General features: G+C 43.2%; 1 protein-coding gene across 1 annotated transcript in view; it reads left to right on the forward strand.

Annotated features, from left to right (window-relative positions):
- The window catches only part of HGFAC (HGF activator), a 108,535-nt gene that overhangs the window by 19,954 nt on the left and 63,125 nt on the right, over positions 1–25,456 (forward strand). The window contains exons 3-4 of the mRNA XM_069745803.1: positions 7,479–7,578; positions 9,652–9,725. Of these exons, the coding sequence (XP_069601904.1) occupies positions 7,479–7,578; positions 9,652–9,725 (174 nt within the window). The remainder of the gene's footprint in view (positions 1–7,478; positions 7,579–9,651; positions 9,726–25,456) is intronic.

A 25,456-nucleotide genomic window follows, 5' to 3' on the forward strand; every position in this document is an offset into this window, starting at 1 on the left:
CATTTGGGTGGTTCAGGACACAGGTGTGGACATGGACATTCAGGGTCTGTGCTCTTCAATGGATAATCTCGTTATAAATGTACAAAAGATTCAAGATTTGGTGGTTCAGAAGCCTATGTTTGAACCAAGAATTCCTATTCCTGATTTGTTTTATGGTGATAGAGTCAAGTTTGTGAATTTCAAAAATAATTGCAAACTGTTTCTGGCCTTGAAACCTCACTCCTCTGGTGACCCAGCACAACAAGTGAGAATTATTACCGTATTTCTTTTTTGCGTGGCGACTCTCAAGACTGGGCATTTTCCCTTGCGCCAGGAGATCCTGCATTGAGTAATATCGATGCGTTTTTCCTGGCGCTCGGATTGCTGTACGATGAGCCTAATTCAGTGGATCAGGCAGAGAAAAATTTGCTGGCTTTGTGTCAGGGTCAGGATGAGATAGAGGTATATTGTCAGAAATTTAGAAAGTGGTCCGTACTCACTCAATGGAATGAAGCTGCGCTCGCAGCGATTTTCAGAAAGGGTCTCTCTGAAGCCCTTAAGGATGTCATGGTGGGATTTCCTATGCCTGCTGGTCTGAATGAATCTATGTCTTTGGCCATTCAGATCGGTCGACGCTTGCGTGAGCGTAAATCTGTGCACCATTTGGCGGTATTACCTGAGGTTAAACCTAAGCCTATGCAGTGCGATAGGACTTTGACCAGAGTTGAACGGCAAGAACACAGACGTCTGAATGGTCTGTGTTTCTACTGTGGTGATTCCACTCATGCCATCTCTGATTGTCCTAAGCGCTCTAAGCGGTTTGCTAGGTCTGCCACCATTGGTACGGTACAGTCAAAATTTCTTCTGTCCGTTACCTTGATCTGCTCTTTGTCATCGTATTCTGTCATGGCATTTGTGGATTCAGGCGCTGCCCTGAATTTGATGGACTTGGAGTTTGCTAAGCGTTGTGGTTTTTTTTTGGAGCCCTTGCAGTGTCCTATTCCATTGAGAGGAATTGATGCTACACCTTTGGCCAAGAGTAAGCCTCAGTACTGGACCTAGCTGACCATGTGCATGGCTCCTGCACATCAGGAGGATATTCGCTTTCTGGTGTTGCATAATCTGCATGATGTGGTCGTGTTGGGGTTGCCATGGCTACAAGTCCATAATCCAGTATTAGATTGGAAATCCATGTCGGTGTCCAGCTGGGTTTGTCAGGGGGTACATGGTGATGTTCCATTTCTGTCAATTTCGTCATCCACCCCTTCTGAGGTCCCGGAGTTCTTGTCTGATTACCGGGATGTATTTGATGAGCCCAAGTCCGATACCCTACCTCCGCATAGGGATTGTGATTGTGCTATCAATTTGATTCCTGGTAGTAAATTCCCAAAAGGTCGACTGTTTAATTTATCCGTGCCTGAGCACACCACTATGCGCAGTTATGTGAAGGAATCCCTGGAGAAGGGGCATATTCGCCCGTCATCGTCGCCATTGGGAGCAGGGTTCTTTTTTGTGGCCAAGAAGGATGGTTCGCTGAGACCTTGTATAGATTACCGCCTTCTTAATAAGATCACGGTTAAATTTCAGTACCCCTTGCCATTGTTATCTGATCTGTTTGCTCGGATTAAGGGGGCTAGTTGGTTCACCAAGATAGATCTTCGTGGTGCGTATAATCTGGTGCGAATTAAGCAAGGCGATGAATGGAAAACTGCATTTAATACGCCCGAGGGTCATTTTGAGTATCTAGTGATGCCATTCGGACTTGCCAATGCCCCATCAGTGTTTCAGTCCTTTATGCATGACATCTTCCGAGAGTACCTGGATAAATTCCTGATTGTGTACTTGGATGACATTTTGATCTTCTCGGATGATTGGGAGTCTCATGTGAAGCAGGTCAGAATGGTTTTTCAGGTCCTGCGTGCTAATTCTTTGTTTGTGAAGGGATCAAAGTGTCTCTTTGGTGTGCAGAAGGTTTCATTTTTGGGGTTCATCTTTTCCCCTTCTACTATCGAGATGGATCCTGTTAAGGTCCAAGCCATCCATGATTGGACTCAGCCGACGTCTCTGAAAAGTCTGCAAAAGTTCCTGGGCTTTGCTAATTTTTATCGTCGCTTCATCTGCAATTTTTCTAGTATTGCTAAACCATTGACCGATTTGACCAAGAAGGGTGCTGATGTGGTCAATTGGTCTTCTGCTGCTGTGGAAGCCTTTCAAGAGTTGAAGCGTCGTTTTTCTTCTGCCCCTGTGTTGTGTCAACCAGATGTTTCTCTTCCGTTCCAGGTCGAGGTTGATGCTTCTGAGATTGGAGCAGGGGCTGTTTTGTCGCAGAGAGGTTCTGATTGCTCAGTGATGAAACCATGCGCTTTTTTTTCCAGGAAGTTTTCGCCTGCTGAGCGAAATTATGATGTGGGCAACCGAGAGTTGCTGGCCATGAAGTGGGCATTCGAGGAGTGGCGTCATTGGCTTGAAGGAGCTAAGCATCGTGTGGTGGTATTGACTGATCATAAGAACTTGACTTATCTCGAGTCTGCCAAGCGGTTGAATCCTAGACAGGCTCGTTGGTCGCTGTTTTTTGCCCGTTTTGACTTTGTGATTTCGTACCTTCCGGGCTCTAAAAATGTGAAGGCGGATGCTCTGTCTAGGAGTTTTGTGCCCGACTCTCCGGGTTTGTCTGAGCCGGCGGGTATCCTCAAGGAGGGAGTAATTGTGTCTGCCATCTCCCCTGATTTGCGGCGGGTGCTACAAAAATTTCAGGCTAATAAACCTGATCGTTGTCCAGCGGAGAAACTGTTTGTCCCTGATAGGTGGACGAATAAAGTTATCTCTGAGGTTCATTGTTTGGTGTTGGCTGGTCATCCTGGAATCTTTGGTACCAGAGAGTTAGTGGCTAGATCCTTTTGGTGGCCATCTCTGTCGCGGGATGTGCGTACTTTTGTGCAGTCCTGTGGGATTTGTGCTCGGGCTAAGCCCTGCTGTTCTCGTGCCAGTGGGTTGCTTTTGCCCTTGCCGGTCCCGAAGAGACCTTGGACACATATCTCTATGGATTTTATTTCAGATCTTCCCGTTTCTCAAAAGATGTCAGTCATTTGGGTGGTCTGTGATCGCTTTTCTAAGATGGTCCATCTGGTACCCTTGTCTAAATTGCCTTCCTCCTCTGATTTGGTTCCATTGTTCTTCCAGCATGTGGTTCGTTTACATGGTATTCCAGAGAATATCGTTTCTGACAGAGGTTCCCAGTTTGTTTCGAGGTTTTGGCGAGCCTTTTGTGGTAGGATGGGCATTGACTTGTCTTTTTCCTCGGCTTTCCATCCTCAGACTAATGGCCAGACCGAACGAACCAATCAGACCTTGGAAACATATCTGAGATGTTTTGTTTCTGCTGATCAGGATGACTGGGTGTCCTTTTTGCCTTTGGCTGAGTTCGCCCTTAATAACTGGGCCAGCTCGGCTACCTTGGTTTCGCCATTTTTCTGCAACTCTGGGTTCCATCCTCGTTTCTCTTCAGGACAGGTTGAGTCTTCGGACTGTCCTGGTGTGGATACTGTGGTGGACAGGTTGCAGCAGATTTGGACTCAGGTAGTGGACAATTTGACCTTGTCCCAGGAGAGGGCTCAACGTTTTGCTAATCGCAGACGCTGTGTGGGTCCCCGACTTCATGTTGGGGATCTGGTTTGGTTATCTTCTCGTCATATTCCTATGAAGGTTTCCTCTCCTAAGTTTAAACCTTGTTTCATTGGTCCGTATAGGATTTCTGAGGTTCTTAATCCTGTGTCTTTTCGTCTGACCCTTCCAGATTCTTTTTCCATACATAACGTATTCCATAGGTCATTGTTGCGGAGATACGTGGCACCTATGGTTCCATCTGTTGACCCTCCTGCCCCGGTTTTGGTGGAGGGGGAGTTGGAGTATATTGTGGAGAAGATTTTGGATTCTCATGTTTCAAGACGGAAACTCCAGTATCTGGTTAAGTGGAAGGGTTATGCTCAGGAAGATAATTCCTGGGTCTTTGCCTCTGATGTCCATGCTCCCGATCTTGTTCGTGCCTTTCATGTGGCTCATCCTGGTCGGCCTGGGGGCTCTGGTGAGGGTTCGGTGACCCCTCCTCAAGGGGGGGGGGGGTACTGTTGCGAATTCTGTGGCAGAGCTCCCTCCTGTGGTCACAAGTGGTACTTCGGCTGATTCTCTCTGTGAGCTTCTGTTGGTGGAGGAAAGTGGTATTGCGGCTTCTGAGTTTCCTACCTCAGGTGATGTGGTGAGGTCGTTAGGTACTGCTCTACTTAACTCCACCTAATGCTTTGATCCTGGCTTCCTGTCAATGTTCCAGTGTTGGACTTGTTTTTTCCCCTGGATCATTCCTGTGGCCTGCTGCTCTGCATAGCTAAGTTCTTCTTTGCTATTTGTTTGCTATTTTTTCTGTCCAGCTTGTCTAATTGTTTTGCTGGAAGCTCTGGGACGCAAAGGGTGTACCTCCGTGCCGTTAGTTCGGTACGGAGGGTCTTTTTGCCCCCTTTGCGTGGTATTCTTTAGGGTTTTGTGTAGACCGCAAAGTTATCTTTCCTATCCTCGCTCTGTTAAGAAAGTCGGGCCTCACTTTGCTGAATCTATTTCATCCCTACGTTTGTCTTTTCATCTTACTCACAGTCATTATATGTGGGGGGCTGCCTTTTCCTTTGGGGTATTTCTCTGAGGCAAGGTAGGCTCATTTTCTATCTTCAGGCTAGTTAGTTTCTCAGGCTGTGCCGAGTTGCATAGGCAGAGTTAGGCGCAATCCACGGCTGCCTCTAGTGTTGTTTGGAGAGGATTAGGGATTGCGGTCTGCAGAGTTCCCACGTCTCAGAGCTCGTTCTATGATTTTGGGTTATTGTCAGATCACTGTATGTGCTCTGACCGCTATGTCCATTGTGGTACTGAATTGCCTTTCATAACAGTCGGTGTTACTCACCTGTCATGGCTCCAGCGCCGGGCTTTGTGTCCTTGAGTGGCTCCCTCTACTGTTCCGAGTTTACTCTGGCAACTTAATGCACACATGATATAATTCTGTCAGGCCATATGGACCAACTTGGGTGGCGACACAGCACGACACCACCGTCTGAGAAACCCAGATCTGCAATATTGCAGGGTAACTCAGCCATACCGCTGTGCCAGCTCTGCAACTGGACTCTCAGCTGTCATAACTCCAGGGCTGGTGGTTGGTTTCCCTCTCTGTTGGATCACAGCCTGTACTGTCTCTGTCCAACTACTGATAATGGTCTTGTCTTTACTTTGCTTTCTTTGCTGATATCTGATAGAAAATGTAGGAATTGCACACATTTCTTTACAAACACTCCACATTTTAGGAGGTCAAAAGTAATTGGACAAATAAACATAACCCAAACAAAATATTTTTATTTTCAAAATTTTATTGCAAATCCTTTGGAGGCAATCACTGCCTTAAGTCTGGAACCCATGGACATCACCAAACGCTGGGTTTCCTCCTTCTTAATGCTTTGCCAGGCCTTTACAGCCGCAGCCTTCAGGTCTTGCTTGTTTGTGGGTCTTTCCGTCTTAAGTCTGGATTTCAGCAAGTGAAATGCATGCTCAATTGGGTTTAGATCTGGAGATTGACTTGGCCATTGCAGAATGTTCCACTTTTTGGCACTCATGAACTCCTGGGTAGCTTTGGCTGTATGCTTGGGGTCATTGTCCATCTGTACTATGAAGCGCCGTCCAATCAACTTTGCAGCATTTGGCTGAATCTGGGCTGAAAGTATATCCCGGTACACTTCAGAATTCATCCGGCTACTCTTGTCTGCTCTTATGTCATCAATAAACACAAGTGACCCAGTGCCATTGAAAGCCATGCATGCCCATGCCATCACGTTGCCTCCACCATGTTTTACAGAGGATGTGGTGTGCCTTGGATCATGTGCCGTTCCCTTTCTTCTCCAAACTTTTTTCTTCCCATCATTCTGGTACAGGTTGATCTTTGTCTCATCTGTCCATAGAATACTTTTCCAGAACTGAGCTGGCTTCTTGAGGTGTTTTTCTGCAAATTTAACTCTGGCCTGTCTATTTTTGGTATTGATGAATGGTTTGCATCTAGATGTGAACCCTTTGTATTTACTGTCATGGAGTCTTCTCTTTACTGTTGACTTAGAGACAGATACACCTACTTCACTGAGAGTGTTCTGGACTTCAGTTGATGTTGTGAACGGGTTCTTCTTCACCAAATTAAGTATGCGGCGATCATCCACCACTGTTGTCATCCGTGGACGCCCAGGCCTTTTTGAGTTCCCAAGCTCACCAGTCAATTCCTTTTTTCTCAGAATGTACCCAACTGTTGATTTTGCTACTCCAAGCATGTCTGCTATCTCTCTGATGGATTTTTTCTTTTTTTTCAGCCTCAGGATGTTCTGCTTCACCTCAATTGAGAGTTCCTTTGACCGCATGTTGTCTGCTCACAGCAACAGCTTCCAAATGCAAAACCACACACCTGGAATCCACCCCTGACCTTTTAACTACTTCATCGATTACAGGTTAACGAGGGAGACGCCTTCAGAGTTAATTGCAGCCCTTAGAGTCCATTGTCCAATTACTTTTGGTCCCTTGAAAAAGAGGACGCTATGCATTACAGAGCTATGATTCCTAAACCCTTTCTCCGATTTGGATGTGGAAACTATCATATTGCAGCTGGGAGTGTGCACTTTCAGCCCATATTATATATATAATTGTATTTCTGAACATGTTTTTGTAAACAGCTAAAATAACAAAACTTGTGTCACTGTCCAAATATTTCTGGCCCTAACTGTATATATATATACATATATATATATATATATATATATATATATATATATATGTACACTGTATATTGCCTAAAATACAATCTACAATGTCATCTTTAACATTAGCCCTTTTAGAGATCATTTCATCTTCAACTTGCTTAACTGTTCACAATAACAGTAAATTTGACCAGGGGTGTACAAACTTTTACATGCCATTGTATATTTATTTTTGCATTCATTTCTAGGAAAAAAATGGAAGAAAGCTATAGCACTTAAAGATGACTCACAATTGTTGTTTAATGGGGCATGCAATAATTTGTGAAAACTGACAAGATCTGTCCCCAAACGGCTAATAATGACCGGGCCTAGTAATGCAGTAATCTAGCAACGTTGGATTTCTGACAACTATAGGGTCCCGGACCCTTGTGGGCTGCTCTAGGGTGACGGCGCCATCATTACTCGTTCCATTGACATCAACCTCTGTAGTGTTTACTATTGTACATTGTGGGACAGATTTATCAAAATTAGGTTTTGCCTCTGTTGCCCAAAAGCAACCAGTCACAGTGCAGCTTTCATTTTACCAGTGCAGTGGAGGACATGAAAGCTGCGTTGTGATTGGTTAGTTTAGACAATTTTGATATATATATATTTCTGACATACTTCTTGTGCTGACAGTGGAACATCCGTCATTGTTTTATAACAATTTACAGAGTTATTTCAATTTTCTATTTTCAGTTTTCACAGAAGAGGGTAAACATTGCAAGTTTCCATATCTGCTGGGTGGACGTTTACGATTCTACTGCCTTCCTCACCGGTTAATGAAAACCAAAAAGTGGTATGTAAGTTCTGTCGACACAATAGGACTCATTTATCTAAACGACCCCCAAAATTCCCATTATCTTAGTTGCCCATAGCAGCCAATCACAACACAGCTTTTATTTGTTAAACATCTCTGCTAAAATAAAAGCTGAGTTGTGATTTATCCTAAGAGAAGTTCTACTTAACTGCGCAATCAGCTCTCAAAACTTCCTGGTGGGCTTGTGGTAAAGTATAGTAGCCTATCCGAACAGGCAGAGCTGCAGTGTAAATCATGGTGTAGGAAAATCAGACACAACTGTCTCATCTAGCTAGCTACAGTTAAAGGGAGCCTGTCACCCCAAAATGAAAATTTAGCTACTTACACATTTAGAGCAGGTGAAATAAGTATTGAACATGTCAAAATTTTTCTAAACTGATATATTTCTGAAGGTGCTATTGACACGAAATTCTCACCTGATGTCGGTAACAACCCATGCATTCCACACAGACAAAGAAATCAAACCATAGGTGTCCATTAATTAAGTTGTGTGTAATAATGATAAATTACACAAGGAAAAGTTTTGAATACATGTAGAAATAGGGGCAAAAAGCCATGGATAGTCATTACATCAGCTGAAATCTATCAGTAATTGGAAAGCAATCCTGCCACTCAGTAAAATATAATTATCAGTTGGTTAAACTGATGGCCTTTAAAAAGGTGTCTCATTACCAAGGTGCCATACAAGAAACATTTCATGCTGGGTAAAACCAGTGAACTGTCTCAAGGCCATTGCAACCTGATTGTTGCAAAACATACTGATGGTTATAGAAGCATTTCTTAACTACTGAAGTTTCCAGTGAACACTGTTGGGGCCATAATCTGTAAGTGGAAAGAACATAATTTCACCATAAACTGGTCATGACCAAGTGCTACCCTCAGGCAGAGGAGTAAAAAGGATTTATCAGAAGAGTCGTGGTCCAAGAGCCAAGGACCACCTGTGGAGAGTTACAGAAAGTCCTGCAATCAGCAGGTACAATTGCTCCAAAGAAAACTATAAGTAATGCACTCAAAACTCTTTTGCTGAACAAAGTTCACGCACATTTAAAGTTTGATCAACTGAAAGAATATAGTCTGGTCAGATGAGACCAAAATTTAACTCTTTGGATACCATAGTACACACCATTTTTGGAGGTCAAAAGGCACGAGCGGGAAAGGCAGTGCTGTAAGTCAAGATTAAGTAGAATGCTGGATATGCAAATCGGAGGTAAATGAGGCATCAAGCTATTGACTGCGCCGAAACACCCTCATTTGCATATGGATTGAAATTGAATTTAGCTGCAACTACAGTGTATATTATCTGTATGTTTTTAATACGGGCTAAGTCCATTATTTAATTGTATTAAGTGTAATTGCCATTTTATTTATTTTTTCCATAAATCAATAGAACATGAAAAATACAAAACTGTAAAATATCTTATCAGAGAAATCTGATTCTTTTTCCTTCTCGACTGTTGGTTCATTCTCAAAATTCTCAATTCATGGGTATAATGTGACTTCCGTGAGGACAGATTTTTCCATTACTGAGATAGGAGATGACAGTTGGTGCTCATAAAGTTCTATGGGGAACTGTAACTGCCATTACAGGAGATCTTGCAGCAGAATGTCAGTGTTCCGCTAGCTCCTCCTCCTCCTCCATAGAATTCTAAAAGCACCAACTGTCATCTCCTATCTTCGTAATGGGAAAATCTGTCTAAACTAAATCAGGATTTACCCATGATTTGAGAATGAATGATCAGTGCAGGAGCAGAAAGAAGCAGATTTCTCTGATCAGATATAATACAAAGCTGCTTATTTTCACGAGTACTATTGATTTCTGAAATAAAGATTAAAACGATGGATACTCTGCAAGTGGCTGAATTTGCATTTTGGGGGCTGACAGATTAGATTCCCTTTTAAAAAGGAATTAGCTTCTTCTTTGCCCTATTTAAATAATAACCTTGACGACATTCCCAGAAATCAACCCAATAGTGTAACAGAACCCTCTAGTTGTGTATATACATCGCATTGTATGAACCATCTGACTTCATATGTTCTCTGTCATCGTATCAGGTGCGCGACAACACATAACTTTGACCGAGATAGAGAATGGGGAATCTGCATCCAAGATGTCAGGAGAGAGATTGGTAAAATCTTTATATTTTATAACACTAATTTCCTTCCATTTATAAAGTACAATCAGATGTTGTCCCCTCTCGTCTTCTGAGACTTGGTAGAAATAAACGATCCTGTCCCATAAATCACAACAAATAATAAACCTCAACTTTACGTTTCTATTGATAATAAACCTACATTTTAACAGCAAACACATACAAGCGCACAGAAATATATGTCAACCCCAACACATCACTCACATGTGCAGGCTGGGAATCTTATTAGATATCAAAATGATATGGTAATAAGCATGTGCCCCCTCCACATCACATTTACAGGGGCCTTTATGAACTGTGAGAGACAGAATCTAAAAAAAATCCAGAAAATCACATTGTAAGATTTTTACATAATTAATTTGCATTTTATTGCATTAAATTGACCAGGTCCTCTTGTATAGTTTTGGGATGATTCCTGACCTTTCTCAGAATCATTCTTATCCCATGCGGCGAGATCTTGCATGTAGCCACAGACTGAGGAAGATTGACTGTCATCTTGTGTTGCTTCAATTTTCTAATAATTGTGCCAACAGTTGTTACCTTCTTACCAAGCTACTTGCCTATTGTTCTGTAGCCCATCCTAGCTTTTCGCAGGTCTGCAATGTTGTCCCTGGTGTCCTTAGACAGCTCTTTGGTCTTGGCCATGGTGGAGAGGGTGAAGTGTGATTGAGTGTCTGCCCAGGTGTCTTTTATACAGGTAACGAGTTCAAATAGGTGCAAATAATACAGGTAATGAGTGCAGAGTACGAGGCTTCTTAGAGAAAAACTAAAAAGTGTGTGAGAGACAGAATTCTTGCTGGTTCGGAGGTGATCAAACACTTATTTCAAGCAATAAAATGCTATTTAATTATTTAAAAATCATGCAATGTGATTTTCTGCTTTTTTAATTTTAGATTTTGTCTCTCACAGATGAAGTGTACCTACGATAAAAATTACATATCTCTCCATTCTTTGTAAGTGGGAAAACTTGCAAAATTGGCAGTGAATCATATATTTATTTTCCCCATTGTAGATGATCAAAGGGAGGTGGTGAGTTCTCCTTCAATGGAAGTATTTAAACAGAGGCTGGACAGACATCTGTCTGAGATGTTTTAGTGAATCCTGCATTGAGGAAGGGGGTTGGACACGATGACCCAGGAGATCCCTTCCAAATCTGACATTCTAGGATTCTATAAAGTTAGGATGGTCTCAGGGAGGACACTGCACATTCTCACTATAATGCAAAAATGTTTGGATCCCTTCAACTTGTAACCTTGTCACGGCCATACGGAATACCGATGTGCTGTAGAGAATATCATTACTCCAGTATTGAAGAAGTTCTGGTTTTCTGACTTTGCCCATATGCAACACAATGCCCCAAAATGTCATCATTTCTGCTGAATTTACGGGGGTCCATCTGGCGTATGATGACATGGGATTTTGGGTGAAAAATTGATGGACATACAAATTTTTCTGGGCCACAATAAGATTTATTATTTCCTCGCTGAACACGCAAGGCCTGAAACGTCAAATTAGATTCCTGAGCTGCCGATGAAATGCGGAATAACAGGCTGATAATTTTCTGGGGGTGGGGTCCATATGGGATTGATGAAGGAGTTGCCTGGGTTTGAGGGCACCTTGCTGGGGGTCCCTCCTCACGAGATGAGGAGGAGGAAGAGAAGTAGAGGAATGTGGGATCATCTTCATTAGCTGAATTCGTGTCGGAGGCAAGGAACGCGTATGCCTCCTCTGGTGAATAGTGTCTTCTTGACGATTGGGCCATTTTAATTTTATTCTTCAAATTACTGGGGATGTGTGTGTAAGTGGTGGCTTTGCAAAAAAAAAAATGGAAGTCACTAACACTGCAACTTACGCTCCCGTAACGGACATCAATAACGTTGCGACGTACGCTCCCCTAATGCACTAGCTAAGAAAGTTTTGCAAAAGAAAAACTCCACATCCCTACCTATAAAGCTACTCTGTACTAACTACTACAATTTTTCTTTTCTAAAAATAAAAAAAATCGGATGTCACTTACACTGCGACGCCTGCTACTCTAGCTAGCAAAAAAAAAGAAAAAGTCCCTTGCTGCAGACTCTACCGCTCTTTGCGGAAACACAGCTTCCGCAGCGCCATCAGTTGCATGTCGTGAAGGGGTTAAGATCAAAATGAGCTCGGTCTCGAAAAGGTTAAGGAAATTGCTGGCAATAGATTGAATGCAGGTTTTCTGTGATGTTTAGTTGCCTCTGGCAAACATTGAAGAGGGTATACCATATGTAAAGTATGCTGGCAGGTAGAACCGCCGCGAAAACGATGCTAAAACCTCCGACGTACTAACTGATTCAGGAATAAAGTCGTCAAATTAAAGATTTTGTGCGCAAATAGCCTTAGGAAGTTTTGGAGGAGTTTTCATTTCCTGAAGCACTTTTGAAAAGTTTTTTCAAGCGCTCAAAACATGTCAGCCGTGGACTCTGTTTTCTTCTTTTGCACAATTATTTTTTTATTGAAGTGGAAATATTGAAATAGTCAGTTCCCGATTCTTTACCCTGGTCTTTATACTTTGCGATGAAGTTGAAGAAATACCCTTGTGTCGGAGTTGTTGTAGCACATTTTTTTCTACTATTTGCTGCAAAACTTCTATCTCTCTTGACTATGGGCTATATGGGCTCGATAGTTTAGACGTCTAGATTTTCCAAGTTTGGTGTGACTTTTGCACCTCTGGAGTGACTTCTATAAACCAGGACTTCTCTACAGAAAGAATGCGCTGCCATTATTGGCTATCGGTTTATTTTGGAACTTGTCCACTGCTGGCAGGGATGAAGCTCAGACTGGAATTTCCTGGTTGGCTAACAAGTGTTAGTATAGAAGGTGGCTGTAAATACAGTATATGATGCGGGGCTTTCCTGAGAAAGGGATGTGGTATTCCGCACCAAATGAGTAATATCTCTCCCTCTATGTATCATAAGCCACCACAGAAAACCCACATAATACTACACTTCATTCACTGCCTATGATAATGGGATTAGTCGCCCCTATATTAAATTCACTAGGATACGTTGTGATTAATTCTTGTTTCTACTAAAACAGAGCTGAAGTTGTAAATTTGTGTAATTATGACTCATTTTTAAAATATAACCTCCTTCTGACCCACAGTAATAATGCCCTCCTTGTGAGCCTCAGTAATAATGACCTTGTGATTATTATTATTATTATTTATTGTTATAGCGCCATTTATTCCATTGCGCTTTACATGTGAGGAGGGGTATACATAATAAAACAAGTACAATAATCTTGAACAATACAAGTCACAACTGGTACAGGAGGAGAGAGGACCCTGCCCGCGAGGATTCACAATCTGCAAGGGATGGGTGAGGATACTGTAGGTGAGGGTAGAGCTGGTCGTGCAGCGATTTGGTCAATCGGTGGTTACTGCAGGTTGTAGGCTTGTCGGAAGAGGTAGGTCTTCTGGTTCTTTTTGAAGGTTTCGATGGTAGTGATCAACAATAATAGTGCCCTCATTGTGATCCACAGTAATAATGCCCTCCTTGTGACTACCAGTAATAATGCCCTCCTCGTGACTAACAGTAATAATGCTCTCCTTGTGATCCACAGTAATAATGCCCCCCTTGTGATCCGCAGTAATAATGCCATCCATATGATTAACAGTAATAATGCCCTCCTTCTAATCTACAGTAATAATGCCCCCTTGCGATCCGAAGTAATATTGCCCTCCTTGTGATCCGCAGTAATAATGCCCTCCTTTTGACTAACAGTAATAATGCCCTCCTTTTGACTAACAGTAATAATGCCCTCCTTGTGACTAACAGTAATAATGCCCTCCTTGTTACCCACAGTATTATGGCCCTCCTTGTGACCCACAGTAATAATACCCTCCTTGTGACCCACAGTGATAATGCCCTCCTTGTTACTCACAGTAAGAATGCCCTCCTTGTTATCCACAGTAATAATGCCTTCCCTGTGACCCACAGTAATAATGTACACCTTGTGACTAACAGTAATAATGTACTCTTTCTCACCCACAGTAATAATGCCCTCTTTCTCACCCACAGTAATAAAGCCCTCCTTGTGAGCCACAGTAATAATGCCGTCCTTGTGAGCCACAGTAATAATGCCCTTTTACTCACCCACAGTAATAATGCCCTCTCTCTCACGCACAGTAATAATGCTCTCTTTGTCACCCACAGTAATAATGCCCTCCCTGTGACCCACAGTAATAATGCCCTCCCTGTGACCCACAGTAATAATGCCCTCTCTCTCACCCACAGTAATAATGTCCTCTTTCTCACCCACAGTAATAATGCTGTTTGTCACCCACAGTAATAATGCCCTCTCTCTCACCCACAGTAATAATGCCCTACTTGTGAATGCTCTCTGAGAGCCATCTTGCAGGTGTACTAATTATACTAAAAGCCTCTCAGCTACATGCTGAGGGCATTTCACTTTATGCGCGTGCTGCCCCTTTAAGAGCAGGGGAGAGCGTGCGCACACTACAGCAAAGGACAGGGAGCACGCTGGGAACCACACTGCTGGGCCGGGGCAATGAGTATACTGCTGTGCCTGCATGGTGGGGGAAGGGGAGTCATGCAGGGACACTGACAGCTGTTTTACAGCTGCCTTAGAGAAATATGCTGCTTTCTTCCAGAAACAGCGCTACTCTTGTCCATAGGCTGTGCCTAGTATTACATTCAATCGAATATGGCTAAACTATAGTTTCCAGCTTTAACTAAACTGATAAACTATGTACAGTGGACTGGGCAGATATCTAATTGGCAATAGAAGACTCCAATTTACTTGTCTTGGAAAGAAACATATTCCCCCGTCAGACGCAATACCTGTAACACCATTGCCCAAAACCGCCAGCAAGGCCAAATAACTCAACTGCATCCGATAGTACAGTGTTACTTCCACCGAAAATGAAATCCACATTTTCTCCTTGTCTATATTGGGGACCATTAATAACGACCGCTTGCACTCTGGACATAGGGACCATGGGAATCGGCCCGTTATTCATTTCACAGAGTTTTCGGAGCTTGTGTAAACTGTTTCACTAAGATTTTATTTATATATGTCCATGTATCACTGCGCAGACACAGAGCCCAGAGCTGCCAAGTGCTCATGACTTCTAGGAACAGGCCAAGGACGGACTCTGTTTTGCTCATGAAAGTTTTGTTTCTTCTTACTACTGTTCAAAAGCAAAATCTAACTAACTGCAATGGCAGGAAAGTAGAAGTTAAAGGGTTATTCTAATCTTCATATACAGTATGACGAGTGTCGGATAGGGCTTGTAAAAACGAGCACTTTTGCAATTTAATGCTCATTAAAATTTGCATCCATTCTTGAAGAATTAACACTTTGTTTCATTTGTTTACAACTTGTTGCCTGGGACCTATTTGTATGGACGTCTGTATATACTCTAAAGTTGTTGAGTGATGCCAACCCATTGAAAAGAAGTGAAAAAGCTGGCTCCGTTAGTCCTTGGTGGAGAGGACCATATACCCTCAACCTACTGTCTCCTTCCCCATAATCCTGTAGAATGTAAGCCCGCAAGGGCCGGGTCCTCGCCCCTCTGTACCAGTCCGTCATTTAGTTTGTTTACTGTAAGTGATATCTGTAATTTGTATGTAACCCCTTCTCATGTACAGCACCATGGTATCAATGGTGCTATATAAATAAATCATAATAATAATAATAATAATATACAAACACCTTTCTTATACTCTATGTTCAGTATATGGTTGTGATAAAGAGCCAGGTGGGTCTCAAAGGGGCTTCAACCCCCAAAAAATAAGCCATGTGTGAACTGAGCCTAAAACTTCTGTCTACTTTATGTTGAAAAGGTTGCTAGTCTTTAGTCACCTATAGGCACTAAAACTGCTCAATTAAAAAGAACACAGTGACCCTATTAAAATCACAATTTTAACTCATATAAGAGTCCAATAGTTTGGAATATACCTAATAGAAATAGGGTGTACTGTGCAAGCTTCAGTGAATAAACCACTGAAATAAAGGGATCAGAACACCTAACCACCACAAGATAGGAAAACACCAGAAAGTTATACAGCGTTAGGATCAATAATATGCCTTTATTAAATGAAGTGGCAATTTATACATATAGTAAAATGGATATATTTTGTTAAAAATTATATAAAAAAACACACAAAACGCAGGAACAATATTATATGGTACCCAAAACCACCTCAAAAAAATATATATATGAGCATATAAATAACTCCTCCAAGAAAGATATATAATACTACTACTCACTGTGTCAAAATATAAAATATATATATGTATATAAAAAATGATTAATAAAAGGTCACATATGACCTGTAGAGATGTGAAATATTATGTATGTGAAATACAAACACTAAAAAAGTGAAAGTTATAAAGAAAATAAAATTAATTACAGCAAATATGTGTACATAAAAAAAACCTTTTTGTAAACAGTGAAACAGTGTATATCCCTATCGGGGGATATAAAATAAAGTGACAACAGTGATGTAGACACAGCGAGGTATATTATCTAAATGGGAGAGTTGTAATAGCACTCTGTGCCCTTATGCAAATAACCGTACAATAATACTCTATATTAAAATATGCCCTGGTACAAAAAGGTTAAATAATAATGCACCCACAGCGAGATAGACCTTTCATGAAGATTACTACATCAGCTCACTGCGAGAAATGTGCACCACATATGGAAATTATAGCAGCGTGTTCAGAAAAGTGCCCAGGTGCAAATAATAAGTGCTCACACAGCAGGGTAGATCTTATGTGTCTGCTTACTGCATAAGACGGTGCCCAAGTATAGCCGACTATCATAAGTAAATGACCATGCGGGCAAATAATTGTAGCAGAAAGTCATGTGGCACTACCTGAGTGGTGAGGCTGGGTCCGGGACCTGCGTGCGCCCGACGCGCGTTTCGGATATATTACCTTCGTCAGGGGTATTACCTGCTTGACTGCAGCAGGAGAGAGAGACTCTGTGCTTTGGTCCTATCCCCATCTTGTGTCTCGACTGGTGCAATACATAGTAACATAGTAACATAGTTAGTAAGGCCGAAAAAAGACATTTGTCCATCCAGTTCAGCCTATATTCCATCATAATAAATCCCCAGATCTACGTCCTTCTACAGAACCTAATTGTATGATACAATATTGTTCTGCTCCAGGAAGACATCCAGGCCTCTCTTGAACCCCTCGACTGAGTTCGCCATCACCACCTCCTCAGGCAAGCAATTCCAGATTCTCACTGCCCTAACAGTAAAGAATCCTCTTCTATGTTGGTGGAAAAACCTTCTCTCCTCCAGACGCAAAGAATCCCTTGTGCCCGTCACCTTCCTTGGTATAAACAGATCCTCAGCGAGATATTTGTATTGTCCCCTTATATACTTATACATGGTTATTAGATCGCCCCTCAGTCGTCTTTTTTCTAGACTAAATAATCCTAATTTCGCTAATCTATCTGGGTATTGTAGTTCTCCCATCCCCTTTATTAATTTTGTTGCCCTCCTTTGTACTCTCTCTAGTTCCATTATATCCTTCCTGAGCACCGGTGCCCAAAACTGGACACAGTACTCCATGTGCGGTCTAACTAGGGATTTGTACAGAGGCAGTATAATGCTCTCATCATGTGTATCCAGACCTCTTTTAATGCACCCCATGATCCTGTTTGCCTTGGCAGCTGCTGCCTGGCACTGGCTGCTCCAGGTAAGTTTATCATTAACTAGGATCCCCAAGTCCTTCTCCCTGTCAGATTTACACAGTGGTTTCCCGTTCAGTGTGTAATGGTGATATTGATTCCTTCTTCCCATGTGTATAACCTTACATTTATCATTGTTAAACCTCATCTGCCACCTTTCAGCCCAAGTTTCCAACTTATCCAGATCCATCTGTAGCAGAATACTATCTTCTCTTGTATTAACTGCTTTACATAGTTTTGTATCATCTGCAAATATCGATATTTTACTGTGTAAACCTTCTACCAGATCATTAATGAATATGTTGAAGAGAACAGGTCCCAATACTGACCCCTGCGGTACCCCACTGGTCACAGCGACCCAGTTAGAGACTATACCATTTATAACCACCCTCTGCTTTCTATCACTAAGCCAGTTACTAACCCATTTACACACATTTTCCCCCAGGCCAAGCATTCTCATTTTGTGTACCAACCTCTTGTGCGGCACGGTATCAAACGCTTTGGAAAAATCGAGATATACCACGTCCAATGACTCACCGTGGTCCAGCCTATAGCTTACCTCTTCATAAAAACTGATTAGATTGGTTTGACAGGAGCGATTTCTCATAAACCCATGCTGATATGGAGTTAAACAGTTATTCTCATTGAGATAATCCAGAATAACATCCCTCAGAAACCCTTCAAATATTTTACCAACAATAGAGGTTAGACTTACTGGCCTATAATTTCCAGGTTCACTTTTAGAGCCCTTTTTGAATATTGGCACCACATTTGCTATGCGCCAATCCTGCGGAACAGACCCTGTGAATGACTTCACTTGTCTGCGTTTAGATAGAAGGACGCCACATTGGGGCTAATGTGGTGGGGGTGAGTAGGTTGAGTGGCTCATTGGTAGTGAGTGGTAGTGAGCTGACATGCAAGGAACCACAGTAAATGTTGACCCCCCAAATCTGCCAACTCTCTGTTCCCCTTATATTCACCTCCTCTTAGTACTATAAGAAATAACCAGACCAGACAAACCGTTACCTTTTTGCTGGATGAAGGTTGGTCACAGCATTTATTTAAACCAACAATAGCAGTATTAAGGTGTATCAACCATTATTAAACCAGGGAGCTGGGAAGCGATGTGCCGGCCGCCGGACTCCAGACAGGAACATCCGCCTTCACAGCTCGATCGCCGCAGATCAGTTTTCTCACACACTACCATGGAGGAGAACTTGTATACCTACACAGGGCTCCCACCCTCACCCAACAAAAACATGGCCTGTTCAACACCGTCTTGAATACCAGAAAGTAAAATATCAATACTGATGTCAGAGAAATGAGCCTGCTATTATCCCCTTCAAGTTGGTGAAGATGAATCACTACCCCAGGAATTGACAGTGCGACGAGCCCTTTCAACCGCGTCCGAATCCCTGGTATCCTGTCATTCCACAGTGGGGGATGATTTGTGACCAAACCAGAATCATTTCAGGGAAAAGGGTGAAATCGTTCAACATCAGCGTGCATGAGAGTCAATAACTCAGGCACGTGCAAGAAGCAGAGATCGTTCCCCCTGCGTGATTACCAGGATGACAGGTCCAGACACGTTTCTACTAATGTGCAAAACCTCTGGGAGAACCTGGGACCACATTTGACCACGTATACGGTGCCAAAAAACGTTCATGTCTTGAAAACCTAGATTTCGACCTCCAGGAAAGCAGTCTGATCTTAGGCAGCCCAGAAAACTTACGAATTGTCCAGGATCCACAACACAGGCTTGACACAACCTATGAAAAGGAAAAACAAGATTATAACAAAGCCGGACAGATGTACCCTGCAAAGCTCGTAGAACGCCAGCAACCGATACACATAATTTCCGATTCAAGCAGACACCTGCCCTAGCAGCCTCTGTAGCCACCATGGTATGAAAAGAATGGGTGCCAAATTACCATGGTTGGAAAGGGACGAAAACCGGTCAAACTGGACCCTGAATCTTGTGTAATGGAATCCATGCGCCTCAGCCATAGATGTCCATCTTAGCACGCGAGATACGAATCCGGACTTCACTATTACCAACGCTGATAGCCTCACACAACAACCCACCATCTCTTGATTTGGAAGGGGGGTAATTCACTGATACACAAAGAACGAAAGAATGCTAAGCTGAAAGTGGCTGAAAACAAAACCGCCTTGTAGTTTGAAGAGCAGACACTACGAGTAGCTGCTAATAGTTGTGACAGCAAACTGTATAAATTCGACCAACGGGTCTCAGCTCGAATGTATTCCTTCCTCCAACCCTTCAGGGCTTGTTTTAACAAAAAACCTTCAGTGAAGTCACCCCAACCCATTAGTTTAAATGAAAATGCCACTCCAGCTGGGCAACTGTTGTGAATTCCGCTCTTGGGCTCCCTCCGGTGGTTGTAAGTGGCACTTTTGTGAGTTCTGCTCTTGGGCTCCCTCTTGTGGTTTCTAGTGGTATGGCTGCTCCTTGGAGTTAGCTGTCATCAGCTGCCTCCACTTATCGTCTCTTCTGCTCGGCTATTTAAGTCTGGCTCTTTCTTCAGCCTGTACCACTTGTCAATGTTTCCTGGCTGGATTCACATCTCTGTTTGGATTCTCCTGGTTTCCTGACCAGTTCTGCAGAGATAAGTTCTGGCTTTGCTCATTTCAGTCCACATGTTGTGGACTTATTGTTCTGTGCATTCTATATTTGTCCAGCTTGTCAGTATGGATTATTTCTGTTAGCTGGAAGCTCTGGGAAGCAGATTTACCCTCCACACCTTTAGTCAGGTGTGGAGATTTTTGTAAACTTTGTGTGGATTGTTTTGTAGTTTTTATACTGACCACACAGTATCCTTTCCTGTCCTATCTATCAAGCTAGACTGGCCTCCTATGCTAAAATCTGATTTCATTTCTGCGTATGTTATTTTCCCCTCCTCTCACCGTCAATATTTGTGGGGGGCTATCTTTCCTTTGGGGATTTTCTCTGAGGCAAGATAGGTTTCCTTTTTCCATCTTTAGGGGAAGTTAGATCTTAGGCTGTGCCGAGGGGTCTAGGGAGCGTCAGGTACCCCCCACGGCTATTTTTAGTTGCGCTGCTAGGTTCAGGGTTTGCAGTCAGTACAGATACCACCTCCTTCAGAGCTTGTCTCATGTTGTTCCTAAACCACCAGATCATAACAGTACAAGTGGCCAAAAATGAATTAAATGCATCTCAAAAGAAGGAAAAGAAAGTTCTGAACCATTTTTTTTTCTGTGCTTTGGTTTGTCTTTTTTTTTTCCTCTTGATATCTGGGTGGTTCAGGATATATGTTTTGGCATGGATGTTCAGGGTTTGTTTTCTCGTGTGGATCAACTTGCTGCAAGAGTACAGAATATCCAGGACTATGTTGTCCAGACTCTGGCTTTAGAGCCCAGAATTCCTACTCCTGATTTGTTTTTTGGGGACAGATCCAAGTTTTTGAACTTTAAAAATAACTGCAAATTGTTTTTTGCTTTGAAACCCCGTTCTTCTGGTGATCCCATTCAGCAAGTAAAAATCATCATATCCTTGCTGCGTGGTGACCCTCAAGACTGGGCTTTTTCTCTTGAAACAGGGAATCCGGCATTATTGAATGTAGATGCATTTTTTGAGGCGCTCGGATTATTGTATGACGAACCTAATTCTGTGGATCATGCAGAAAAAACCCTGTTGGCTTTGTGTCAAGGTCAGGAAGCGGCAGAATTATTCTGCCAGAAATTTAGAAAATGGTCTGTGCTCACTAAATGGAATGAAGAGGCTCTGGCTGTTATTTTCAGAAAAGGTCTTTCTGAAACCCTTAAAGATTTTATGGTGGGCTTTCCTACGCCTGCCGGTTTGAGCGAATCTATGTCTCTAGCCATTCAGATTGATCGGTGTCTGCGCGAGCGCAAAGCTGTGCACCATATGGCAGTATCCTCTGAGCAAAGTCCTGAACCTATGCAATGTGATAGGATTTTGACTAGAATAGAACGGCAGGAATTCAGACGTCAGAATAGGCTGTGTTTTTACTGTGGTGATTCGGCTCATGTTATCTCTGATTGCCCTAAGCGTACTAAGAGAGTCGCTAGGTCTGTTACCATTAGTACTATACAGCCTAAATTTCTCTCATCTGTTACCCTGATTTGCTCATTGTCGTCCTTTTCTGTCATGGCATTTGTGGATTCAGGCGCTGCCCTGAACTTAATGGACTTAGAATTCGCCAGGCGCTGTGGTTTTTCCTTGCAGCCTTTGCAGAGACCTATTCCTTTGAGGGGCATTGATGCTACACCCTTGGCCAAGGATAAACCTCAGTACTGGACACAGATGACTATGTACATGGCTCCTGGACATCAGGAAGATTGCCGTTTTCTGGTGTTGCATAACCTGCATGATGTTGTTGTACTGGGATTTTCATGGTTACAGGAACATAATCCGGTGCTGGATTGGAAAACTATGTCTGTAACTAGTTGGGGTTGTCGAGGAGTACATAGTGACGTTCCTTTGATGTCAATTTCCTCTTCCCCCTCTTCTGAGGTCCCTGAGTTTTTGTCGGATTTCCAGGATGTATTTGATGAGCCCAAGTCCAGTTCCCTTCCACCACATAGGGACTGCGATTGTGCTATTAACTTGATTCCTGGTTGTAAGTTCCCTAAGGGCCGACTTTTCAATCTGTCTGTGCCAGAGCATGCCGCCATGCGGAGCTATGTTAAGGAATCTTTGGAGAAAGGGCATATTCGGCCCTCTTCGTCACCATTGGGAGCAGGCTTCTTTTTTGTTGCTAAGAAGGATGGCTCCTTGAGACCCTGTATTGATTATCTTCCTCTTAATAAGATCACGGTCAAAGTCCAATACCCCTTGCCTTTGCTTACTGATTTGTTTGCTCAGATTAAGGGGGCTAGTTGGTTTACTAAGATTGACCTCCGAGGGGCATATAATCTTGTTCGTATTAAACAGGGTGACGAATGGAAAACTGCATTTAATACGCCCGAAGGCCATTTTGAATACCTTGTGATGCCATTTGGGCTCTCTAATGCTCCATCTGTGTTCCAGTCTTTCATGCATGATATTTTCCGCAATTATCTTGATAAATTCATGGTCGTATATTTGGATGATATTTTGATTTTTTCCAATGATTGGGAGTCTCATGTGAAGCAGGTCAGGATGGTGTTCCAGATCCTTCGTGATAATGCTTTATTTGTGAAGGGGTCTAAGTGCCTATTCGGAGTTCAGAAGGTCTCTTTTTTGGGTTTTATTTTTTCTCCCTCGTCTATAGAAATGGATCCTGTTAAGGTCCAAGCTATTCATGACTGGATCCAACCCACATCTGTGAAGGGTCTTCAATAATTTTTGGGCTTTGCTAATTTCTATCGCCGTTTCATTGCCAACTTTTCCAGTGTGGTTAAGCCCCTTACTGATTTGACGAAGAAAGGCGCTGATGTGACGAATTGGTCCTCTGAGGCTGTTGAGGCCTTTCAGGAGCTTAAACGCCGATTTACTTCTGCCCCTGTGTTGCGTCAACCAGATGTTTCTCTTCCTTTTCAGGTTGAGGTCGACGCTTCTGAGATTGGGGCAGGAGCCGTTTTGTCTCAGAGGGAGTCTGATGGTTCTTTGATGAAACCGTGTGCTTTTTTTTCCAGAAAGTTTTCGCCTGCAGAACGCAATTATGATGTCGGCAATCGTGAGTTGTTGGCTATGAAGTGGGCGTTTGAGGAGTGGCGACATTGGCTTGAGGGAGCCAAGCACCGCATTGTGGTCTTGACCGATCATAAGAATCTGATTTACCTTGAGTCGGCCAAGCGGCTGAATCCTAGACAGGCTCGATGGTCCCTGTTTTTCTCCCGTTTTGATTTTGTGGTCTCGTGTCTTCCGGAATCTAAGAATGTTAAGGCTGATGCCCTCTCTAGGAGTTTTTCGCCTGATTCTCCTGGAGTCCTGGAGCCGGTTGGCATTCTTAAGGAGGGGGTGATTCTTTCTGCTATCTCCCCTGATTTGCGGCGGGTGCTTCAGGAATTTCAGGCTGATAGGCCGGTCCCTGAGAGGCCCTGGACGCATATTTCCATGGATTTTATTTCGGATCTTCCTGTTTCCCAGAAGATGTCTGTTATCTGGGTTGTTTGTGACCGGTTCTCTAAAATGGTCCATCTGGTACCTTTGCCTAAGTTGCCTTCCTCCTCAGATCTGGTTCCATTATTTTTTCAGCATGTGGTTCGTTTGCATGGCATTCCGGAGAATATTGTGTCTGACAGAGGTTCTCAGTTTGTCTCTAGATTTTGGCGGGCCTTTTGTGCTAGGATGGGCATTGATTTGTCTTTTTCTTCGGCGTTTCATCCTCAGACTAATGGCCAAACTGAGCGAACTAATCAGACCTTGGAGACCTATTTGAGATGCTTTGTGTCTGCTGATCAGGATGATTGGGTGTCTTTCTTGCCGTTGGCCGAGTTTGCCCTTAATAATCGGGCTAGTTCGGCTACTTTGGTTTCACCTTTCTTTTGTAATTTTGGTTTTCATCCTCGTTTTTCTTCTGGGCAGGTTGAGCCTTCTGATTGTCCTGGTGTTAATTCTGTGGTGGACAGGCTGCAGCAGATTTGGACTCATGTGGTGGACAATTTGACGTTGTCTCAGGAAAGGGCTCAACGTTTTGCTAACCGCCGTCGACGTGTTGGTCCCTGGCTTCGTGTGGGGGATTTGGTTTGGTTGTCTTCTCGTCATGTTCCCATGAAGGTTTCTTCTCCTAAGTTTAAGCCTCGGTTTATTGGTCCTTCTGAAATTATTAATCCGGTGTCTTTTCGTTTGGCTCTTCCTGCCTCTTTTGCCATTCATGATGTTTTCCATAGATCTTTGTTGCGGAGATATGTGGTGCCCGTTGTTCCCTCGGTTGACCCTCCTGCCCCGGTGTTGGTTGAGGGAGAGTTGGAATATGAGGTTGAGAAGATTTTGGATTCTCGTTTTTCGAGGCGGAGGCTTCAGTATCTTGTCAAGTGGAAGGGTTATGGCCAGGAGGATAACTCTTGGGTTGTTGCCTCCGATGTCCATGCCACCGATTTGGTTCGTGCTTTTCACTTGGCTCGTCCTGATCGGCCTGGGGGCTCTGGTGAGGGTTCGGTGACCCCTCCTCAAGGGGGGGGTATTGTTGTGAATTCCGCTCTTGGGCTCCCTCCGGTGGTTGTAAGTGGCACTTTTGTGAGTTCTCCTCTTGGGCTCCCTCTTGTGGTTTCTAGTGGTATGGCTGCTCCTTGGAGTTAGCTGTCATCAGCTGCCTTCACTTATCGACTCTTCTGCTCGGCTATTTAAGTCTGGCTCTTTCTTCAGCCTGTGCCACTTGTCAATGTTTCCTGGCTGGATTCACATCTCTGCTTGGATTCTCCTGGTTTCCTGACCAGTTCTGCAAAGATATGTTCTGGCTTTGCTCATTTCAGTCCACATGTTGTGGACTTATTGTTCTGTGCATTCTATATTTGTCCAGCTTGTCAGTATGGATTATTTCTGTTAGCTGGAAGCTCTGGGAAGCAGATTTACCCTCCACACCTTTAGTCAGGTGTGGAGATTTGTGTAAACTCTGTGTGGATTGTTTTGTAGTTTTTATACTGACCGCACAGTATCCTTTCCTGTCCTATCTATCAAGCTAGACTGGCCTCCTATGCTAAAATCTGATTTAATTTCTGCGTATGTTATTTTCCTATATTTGTGGGGGGCTATCCTTCCTTTGGGGATTTTCTCTGAGGCAAGATAGGTTTCCTGTTTCCATCTTTAGGGGAAGTTAGATCTTAGGCTGTGCCGAGGGGTCTAGGGAGCGTCAGGTACCCCCCACGGCTATTTTTAGTTGCGCTGCTAGGTTCAGGGTTTGCGGTCAGTACAGATACCACCTCCTTCAGAGCTTGTCTCATGTTGTTCCTAAACCACCAGATCATAACAGGCAACCAAGCTTGAGACCTCGGAAATTCTCATTTTTAACAAACATCTAACAGTACACTCAAGATGGGAGTATTCCTGAGATTCTATGCAGCAGCATAGACAACTCCTGCC

The sequence above is a fragment of the Ranitomeya imitator genome, chromosome 1 (assembly GCF_032444005.1).
Source record: "Ranitomeya imitator isolate aRanImi1 chromosome 1, aRanImi1.pri, whole genome shotgun sequence".
Classification (NCBI taxonomy): Eukaryota; Metazoa; Chordata; class Amphibia; order Anura; family Dendrobatidae; genus Ranitomeya; species Ranitomeya imitator.